This window comes from Berghia stephanieae, chromosome 3 (assembly GCF_034508935.2).
Source record: "Berghia stephanieae isolate SIO BIC M18660-M18661 chromosome 3, UCSD_Bste_1.3, whole genome shotgun sequence".
In the NCBI taxonomy this organism is placed as follows: Eukaryota; Metazoa; Mollusca; class Gastropoda; order Nudibranchia; family Aeolidiidae; genus Berghia; species Berghia stephanieae.
This window is the reverse complement of record NC_088362.1, coordinates 107,162,812-107,172,811: the sequence shown is the minus strand read 5'-3', so window position 1 is coordinate 107,172,811 and position 10,000 is coordinate 107,162,812. Positions and strand designations below refer to the sequence as shown.

The 10,000-nt window shown below is 37.6% G+C and overlaps 1 protein-coding gene across 1 annotated transcript in view; it reads right to left on the bottom strand.

Moving 5' to 3' along the window:
• The window catches only part of LOC144969108 (sodium-dependent dopamine transporter-like), a 142,880-nt gene that overhangs the window by 65,145 nt on the left and 67,735 nt on the right, over positions 1-10,000 (bottom strand). Inside the window, exon 5 of the mRNA XM_078908166.1 lies at positions 3,952-4,086. Within this exon, the coding sequence (XP_078764292.1) occupies positions 3,952-4,086 (135 nt within the window). The remainder of the gene's footprint in view (positions 1-3,951; positions 4,087-10,000) is intronic.

Below are 10,000 nucleotides of genomic sequence, written 5' to 3'. Positions count from 1 at the left end.
GCGTTATTTTGAGCAACCTGAAGTTTGCTAATTTTGTCTTTAGTTAAATTCGCCCAAAGGGAGTTACAATAGTCCAATTTAGATAAAACCAAGGAATTAATTAAAAGTTCTGTTATATGCTTCGGTATTAAATTACGAATTTTGCTTATTTTTTTCATTTCTATGTACATAGATTGTATGGTGTTATTCACGTGGCTTGTCATGGAAAGATCTTTATCAATGATGACGCCAAGGTTTTTTGCTTTATTTGAAAATTCTATTGTGCTATTTCCGAGAGTAATTAGTGATTTATTTGCCTGTTTAAGGATACTCGGTCTTCCACACATTAAAATCTCAGTTTTACTATCATTTAATTTTAACTTATTGTGGTACATCCAAGATTTAATCTCATTAAAACAGCTCGTAATTCGTTGTATTAAGAACTGTAAATTACTAAGGGGTGCTGAATCATATATTTGCGTATCATCTGCATAAAAATGATAACTCAGATTGAATCTGGATATCACACTAGAAAGGGGCTGCATATATACAGTAAAAAGGACAGGGCCAAGAACAGAGCCTTGTGGCACTCCAAAATTTAGTAATACTTGTTCTGACTGAACACCATTCACCACGACAGTCTGCCATCGATCTTGTAAATATGATGTAAACAATTTAAGGGCAATTCCTTTTATGCCGAACGTATTTTCTAGTCTTCTTAACAAAATGTCATGGTCAATGGTGTCAAAGGCAGCTGAAAGATCTAAAAGGCATAATACATTGATATTGTTAGCATCAGCATTACATAACAAGTCATTAAAGATTTTAAGAAGCGCCGTTTCAGTACTGTGTTGATGTTTGTAGGCTGACTGAAAGGGTTGTTCCAAACTGTTGTTCTTAAGATGAGATGTTAATTGTGTAAGAACTACCTTCTCCAAAAGTTTTGACAAAAAAGGTAAATTTGATACAGGACGATAATTGTTTAATATATTGTGGTCCAGTGATGGTTTCTTCAGAAGTGGTTTGACGAGGGCACTTTTAAAGCACGATGGAACTTCGCCAGTCAGTATGGATGTATTTATGATTGATGTAATGGATGGTAATAATGTATCGATGGAGCTGGCCAAAAGCTGTGCTGGTAGGGGATCAAGGTCGCAGGATTTAATGGGGGCTTTTTTTATCAACTCGTTTATGAAACTAGGTGAAACTGGTTGGAACTTGTCTAAAGGGGTACCACAGAATGTATTTGTATCTATAAATGGTTCATGCCGATCTAGTTCTGAACGAATGTTATGGATTTTGTCTTTAAAAAAGTTGACAAATGTGTCTGGCAAGTCTCTTTGATTGGTTGTAGATGGTAATGAAGTGCATCTTTCACGTCCAAGTAGATCATTGCAGATGTTAAATAATTGTTTACAAGATTTATAAGTTTCAAATTTTGAAAGAAAATATGTGGTCTTTGCCTTTTTTATTGTTGTCTTCCAGGCACGAAATGCGCTCTTGAATATTTCACGATGAATCATGAGGCCTGATGTTTTCAGCAGTCTTTCTGCTCTCCGACACTTCGTTTTAGCTTCTTTAACGTCCGACGTATACCACGGAGCATACTTGCGGTTGGTGACGGTCCTTGTTTGGAATGGCGCATGTTTGTCAAGCGTTTCAATGAGACAACTATTCCACTGGTCTGGAGAAATAATTGAATTTTTAGTAAGTTTTGTTTCTTAATCGCCTCTGAAATTGTCCAAATTAATGCCTTTAATGTTTCTGGTTGATGTGGTGGTGGTTTCTTGGCATGGTTTTGAAACGTCAAGATTGAAAGAAATGAGGGAGTGGTCCGAAAAGGGGAGATAATCGACGGTGGCGTTGGTTTTTTGGAACTCTGAATTTTCTACAATTACCCAATCTAAAATATGACCAGCAGAGTGGGTTGGCGTTGTTACGATCTGGCACATGTTGTTCTCTGATAATGACTCGTGCAATTTGGCGGTGTCTGTGACGTTGTCGAAGTGAAAATTAAAGTCGCCGAGTATAATTGAATGGCCAGGACGCGTGTGTTGCAAAGTTAGCATCTCGTTGATTTCCTTCCTAACATCAGGTAATTTTATTTTGTTTTTCTTGTTTGCTGGCGGTCGGTAGATGCAGTTGAAGTTGTATCTTGTATTCTGGAGGGATAATCTAAGATCAATGGCCTCCATTGTTTTGCAGCGCATTTCGATGATTTCCACATGTTTACATAATTTTGTTTTATAAAATACGCCAATGCCACCCCCTCGCTGATCTTTCCTTGGATACGATCTAAATTGGTACCCAGGGGGTGTCATAGCTTTTTCAACTGGGTCGTCTCCAGACTGTGAGAGCCATGTCTCTACTATAAATAGAATATCGAAGTTCTTCTCCGTTAATAAATCGTTTAATTCTTCGGTTTTGTTACGGCAGGACTGTGCATTCAGAAGACCAATAACAATGTTATTGTTGTCGTTTGTGAAACTGTTTGTGGTTGGTACAGTTACAAGTGTTGGTGGTGGACGGGGGTTTGTGTGGGGGCGGGGTGGACGACGAGTTGTTACCATTGAGATGTTATGTTGTTTCCGTTTGCCTCCCCGAGGCCTGTACTTATTAATATTATTGTAAAAAATCGGATTACTTGAGCTAAAAATCGCAGCTGGAATGTGACGTTGTTTACGTTTACCGCCTCGAGGCCTTTTGTAAAAATCAGATGTTGAATAAAAGTGTTCACAATTATTAAAATAATGATGGTGGTAAATCACGGCTAAAAATAAGGTGAACAATGTTCGTAAGAGTGCGGCGGCCATTAAGTGACTGTGTAAAAATCTTTTAAAACTTACAGTTTCCATGATAAAATACAGAATTATACAGTAGTCCTTTCTTAAGAATTGATAAAAACTATACAATAAGAAACAGTATGTTTTAACAAGTCCAACGAAGTAAAAATGTCCAGGTATCAATATATAGAAATCACAAAACAATTAAAATACACCAGAGCACACAACGACACGTCTTGCCTGTTAGGCGTGTTTACAATCTGTCTTGTGGTATGACACTCGCTTTCGGACCGGAAGGTCCTGGGTTCGAGCCTCGCGCTCGGCGCATAGTTGAGTCCTTGGAAAAGGCTCTTTACTCACTTTCTCTCACATTACTAAGGTGTAAAATGAGTACCTGGCCGTTAACAGCGTTGTATTTGTCCGAAAAATTGTAATATCGCCTAACAGGCGGCATGTCCCGTCCTACATGTTAAATGTTGCTGTTGACCAGGGACCCCTTGTAAAGCGCTTTGAGCACATTTAGTGGATATTGCGCTATATAAATCTCATGCTCAATATAAAGCTCATGCTCAATTTCCTATTTCTCATCATTTTGTCTGTTTAGGTGTCGATTTGAGTCGGTCCCAGAAAAAAATCAATTTAGAATCCAACTGTTTTTTTTTAAAAAGCGGTCAGACTTTTGAAAAGAAATAAATTGTATTCTTTCTCCACCATAATATTGAGTAGAAATGAACCCAAAGCGTCATACTATTATATGTAGCAATAAAATCATTTTCCATCACCGAGGTCATCCCGTCATATCACAGCTTTGAGACTGTGGGTAATGTTTGGTTTTTCGTCGCACAGTTGAAGTAGTCCTTCAGAGCCATTGACCCCGTGGAGCCGTATTATATCCCGGTTTCTACAGCGTGAATTGGATAATAGCAATTGCTTGCCATCTTTTTGATAGGACACTAGTCTAGCAAAGTACTTTCCGACAAATCTAACAGACTCAGCTACCCATTTACTGCTGGGTGGACAGGGGTGTCAGAAAAAAAAAACAACTCGACTGCAACCGGGATCGATCTTCGTTTCCTTTCCGTGTGAAGCGAGTGCTCTACCAACCGAACAATCGGAACCCCCAGTTGTGTATTATCGTTTTATTGATTTGGGCTATAATTATCCGCTTTGTTAAAATCTCCAAACTTACCTTTGAAAACAGGACAAAGTGCGCCCCAGCAAGTAATGGCGCCTGTTTTATTGAATTGTCCAAGAGCCAGCTCCATGTAAAACAAGGGGATACCTCCAGCCAGAAGCATCAAGGTGTATGGAATAAGGAAGGCACCTGGGGAGGGAGAAGGTGGATAGAAAGCATGAAGATGATCATTAATCCTGATAATAAATGATTATGATGGTGACGACGACGACGATGATGATGATGATGATGATGATAATAATAATAATAATAATAATAATAATAATAATAATAATAATAATAATATTAATAATAATGATAATATAATAATAATAATAATAATAATAATAATAATAATAATAATAATAATAATAATAATAATAATAAAATAATAATAAATAATAATAATAATAATAATAATAATAATAATAATAATAATAATAATAATAATAATAATAATAATAATAATAATAATAATAATAATAATAATAATAATAATAATAATAATAATAATAATAATAATAATAATAATATAATAATAATAATAATAATAATAATAATAATAATAATAATAATAATAATAATAATAATAATAATAATAATAATAATAATAATAATAATAATTAATAATAATAATAATAATAATAATAATAATATAATAATAATAATAGTATGAACAACTCCAACAACTAAATAAAAAAACAACAACAACAAGAAGAACGACAATTATGGGAACAAGGCTTTATCTTAACACTCGCATGACTCGGATTTTAAGTCCTACTCCGCCGGACGAGTCGGGTTGATTTTCCTTTTACGTAATCCATACCGTTTTCTTCCCAGAACTGCGCTGTGTCGACGCGTGGGTTGATTCAGTGTTTCCCGATAACTTAAGATGAATACAAATTACACATTGAAATGAATAAATAAAAAAAGATTTGAGCTTTTTATATAGGGAATGAGATTAGCGGAAGAGTAGCGTCCCTTGATTGGACGTCACGTTACAGAGAGAACGTCAATTTGGTTTTGAAGTGTCTCAAGCCGCTTTTACCGGAAGCGAGGACGAGAGACGCATGCGCACAACCAACATGACGTTCTCTCTCTAATAACTTTTCCGCCGGTGACGTCACAGACTATGGGTGACGTCCAATCAAGGGACGCTACTCTTCCGCTAATCTCATTCCCTATAGCCCAGTATTCACTAAACGTGCTCAAAGCGCTTTACAAAGATAATTCGATTTGTTTATTACAATAAATATTAAAGAGGTTATATTTCACAATAACGTGGAGGCGAGATTGCGTTTGGATTGAAAGTAACTTATACCGCGTCCCTGAGTATTCTGCCTTACTCTGGAAAAACCCACATTAAAAAATTTGGCCATAAACTCGTCGTGCATCAAATATCGATCAATTTAAATGACCCTCAACTTGGCAAAAACTCTCAAACCTGGGACTTCACGAAGTCCCGGGTTTGAGAGTTTTTGCCAAGATGAGGGTCATTTAAATCGATCGATATTTGTAAGACGAGTTTTCTGGCCAAATTTTTAAATCTGGATTTTCCAGATTACGGCAGTATTATGATTGATATTAGCACCATTAAACTTTTACCTTTCTTTAATTGATCTAATAGAGGGAATATAATTCTACTTCCTTTATAAATGTAACGGTTTTACCATGTTCCAAGCGCAATTTTGTTTTTCAACACATCAGCAACAACAATGTTTGCCCTCTAATTTATAGATAGAATGCGCTTGGCCAAGGAGTTCACAACATTGCCATCCGGAAGTATACCGGACCAACACACTAACTCTGTGTAATAACCATAAACTTTTATAGTCTGATTAATACAGTTTAGTGAGAACAACTCACAAACGCGGATGGCAAAAACAATAACAAAGGCCTGAGTGACGTCATCTGCATAATATCTATATTTTTGTATGTTTTTAAAGAGTCAAATGGCGATTTCACTATTATCAACCAATAGTTCTTAATATCATGTATCCACCGGAAGTTCATCCCACACATTACCCATCAGTCTGACATGATCATAAAAAATAGGTTAATAATAATACATCTTTAATTTCCTAAAAAAGTGGCAATTTGTCATTTGGTTACACATTTATAACAATACAATATTGACATAGACACACTCACACAGATGCACACTAGTAACATAGTAGTTATCGAAAAAAACGGCATCAACAACAACATAATCATCATCATCATCATCATCATTACCATCATCATCATCATCATCATCATCATCATCATCATCATCATCATCATCATCAGCATCATCATCATCATCATCATCATCATCATCATCATCATCACCATCATCATCATCATCATCATCATCATCATCATCATCATCATCATCATCATCGTCATTAATGGTGTTAATATCAATAATAATGGGGCAGCGTGGCTCAGCGGTACGGGCTTTGCTTCGTACCCGAAAGGTACCGAGTTCGAATACCAGCTGAATTGTTAATCGCCGTCTCCAATGGTATTTAGAAAGCAATAAGTTGATATGAGATGAACAGGCTGGTTTCAGACAATTTCGCTGCACAGAGGACCAGATAACATACATCTCGCAGCTGATCGAAAATGGTTACCAAGAAAAAAAAAACACACAGTCACAGTTTGGGTGGATATGGAAAAGGCATTTGACAAAGTCTGGACAAAAGGACTACTTCTCAAACTTAAGAAAGCCAACGTTTCACACAACATGTTTGCATGGATTAAAGATTACCTCACAAATCGAAAAGCAAGAGTCCAATCTCAAAACTCTAAAAGCAAGCTAACGAACATGACAAATGGAGTACCACAAGGCGGGGTTCTCTCACCAACCCTCTTTGTCGTTTTTATCAATGACATCTGCGAAACCAAATGCAGAGGAGTAAAAGCAGCCATGTATGCAGATGACCTTGCACTGATATGCACTGAAAGAAATATTGGTACTGCAAAGGCCAGGATACTGTGACTCTTGATGCTTTGAGCAAATGGACAAAAGACTGGGGTATGAGAGTAAATGCTGATAAAACCACATACACAACATTCAGCTTATCAACCAAAAAGCAATCTATGCGATTAACTTTGGATGGAAAGATTCTGAGAGAAGACCTTATGCCTAAGTATCTAGGAGTGAAATTTGACCCTCGACTCACTTGGAAACATCAAATAGATGAAAGTCAACAGAAAGGGTACAAGAGAATGCAGCTTCTCCGAAAACTTGCTGGAACGCAATGGGGAGCAAACTCAAACGTCCTGAAGAAGACATATCTTGGATATGTAAGACCTGCAATAGACTATGCCATATCGGCATGGGGAACGTGCTCACAGGCTCAATTTCAAAAGGTTGAAAAAGTCCAAACCCAATGCTTACGCGTGATCACTGGAGCAATGAAAACAACACCAATTCACAAGATGGAAACCCACACAGGAATAAAACCTCTCAAAGAACAACGAAATTTAAAAATAATGACACAATTCTCAAAGATAAAATTCATGGAATCCCAACCACTGCATCCAAGTACAATGGAAAAGAAAGAGAATCGACTCAAAAGGGAAAACTTCATCGCCTTGGGACAAAAACTAGAGAACAAATATAAAGTGACACCAAAGGAAGATATTGCCCAAATCAATGTCCCAAATCTCAAACCACCACCGTGGAAAAAGAAACAAAAATCCATAACCATCCACAAGAAAAACATTCGAAGCAATAATGACAATGCTCAAACCCTAAAGATGATCGATAAAAAGTACCCAATGACCAACTGCTGGTGCACTCATACACTGGACAGATAAAACAGAAACAAAAATATCTGTATCAGTGGGTTCAATGTGCACAAGTACTAAAACTGAAGAAAAAGCCATCCTCAATGCAACAAAAGAACTATCCAGAGATCACAGAATATACGGGAAAAATGTGGTTTACTTGACAGACTCTGATGATGCTCTCCGGTCTATTGAAAATTACCAGGACTCTGAAGCCGCACACACTGTGGAGGCCCTTGAGGGCTTATCTGATAAAACAGGAAAAATTGTGCTGCAGTGGATTCCAAGTCATGTAGGTATATATGGAAATGAAATTGCCGATCAACTGGCCAATGAAGGAGCCCAAAAGGAACAACCGAAGTCGTCAATCACTTACCATCAGCAAAAGAAAATAATAAAGCTAAAAATAGACAAAGAAATGAATGACACACGCCTGGAACACAACAAGCAGGATCCAATCCATGCCATTCAGCGAAGTAGCCAAGTCACTCTATTCCGCCTCCGAACAGGACACAATAGACTAAGAGGACATATGTTTACAAAGCTAGGTATTGGAACAAACCCTTATTGCCCATGTGGAACCGACCATGAAACCACTTTACATGTGCTTATGGATTGCCCATTATACAACGTGCAACGTTCGAACCACTGGGTCACCCCTACAACACTCAACACAAAGCTCTATGGTGAGGCTGAGGACCTAAAGCGGACCACAGACTTCATAGCAGATGTCGGACTGCAGCCATAGATGTCCATCAGAGGAACGAAGAAGAAGAAAAAGAAGAAGAAGAATACCAGCTGCGTTGTTTGGCCTTGAGCAAGTCACCTCGTCATAGTTCAGTTTGCGGTGCTGCACTGCGGCTGACGCCTGGGTTATTCCAGTCTTCCCTTGGAATAGACCCCAAAGAAAAAAAATTCCCCTGGGATGAATAAAGAGAATGGTATATATTGTATATTTATACATAATACTCAGGGACACTGTATAAGTTGCATTCAATAGATAGTATGCGATTGGCTAAGAAGCTCACAACATTGCCATCCGGAAGTATAACGGACCAACACACAAAACTACGTGTAACCATGAAATTTAATAGTCTGGTTCATACAGTTTAGTGAGAATGACTCATAAACGTGGATGGCAAAAAACAATAACAAAGACATGAGTGACGTCATCTGCATTCTAACGATTTCGCCTACACATTGTTGCGAAATACAACCCATTGGATATTAATTGTAACAAACAGATCGAAGTCTCTCCATTGTAAGGGATTGTTTTGAAAAGACTGAAAAGTTTGACAGCCATTTTGTTTATATGTGACCCATCGTCTCAAAACGGTATTATGTCGGAACAAACCATATGCTTAAAAGCCGAATCAAATGTTAAAGTGGTCAAAAATATAAATTGTTGGCAATAGCGCCTTAAAATATTGTATCCGTTCTCCTCAATAAAACATACAAACTCAACACAAGTCTGATATTTCTGGCTATAAATTCAATTTTCAACATCTTAACCATCCCGACTTAATACCGTTTAAAGGCGAAGGGTCACATATAGCTTCACAAAGCGTGGGAGCGACTGAAACCCCCTTGGGGCATTGTGACATAACACTTAAATAAACAAAAACGTGGGTTTTTAAACGGCGCAACATTCACTAAATGTACCCAAGGCCGTAATTGAAAGCAAAATGAATTATCAATCTATTGCAATAGTAGTCCTTTAAGAACCATTCGACCAATGGAGTCGGAGTTTATCCCGGTTTCTTTAGCGTAAAACGGACAATAGCAATTGCTTGTTATCCTTTCGATAGGACGCTAGTCTATCGCAAAGTACTTTCCGCCAGGTCTAACAGACCCAACTACCCATTCACTTCTGGGTGGACAGGGGATTCAGAACAAAATCTCGACTGCACCCGGGATTAATCTCGGTACCTTTGCGTTTGGAGCGTTAGCTCTACGAACTGAACTATCGGGACCCCCAATCAATTGGATTCAGTAGTCTGATGTCACGCTGCCCGGCAACGGCGGCCATCTTGGTTCTAAACAAAGAAAATCATTACTTTTTATTCTTCATGCAGGCTAGAACTTTTCATATGCCTTTAGATCAGAATGTGTAAAAGTCAAAACATGATCAAATTTATGGGTTTTTTCCTCTGGATACGCTTTTATGCTCGTCGGAGAAATATTTCATACGGGCGTCCGCCATTGTTCCGATAGTTTAGAGCCAGTGTTACTAAGTTACCATGCGTCATTAGGAAGGAAGTGACGTTACGACTGTTGAAGAATATTG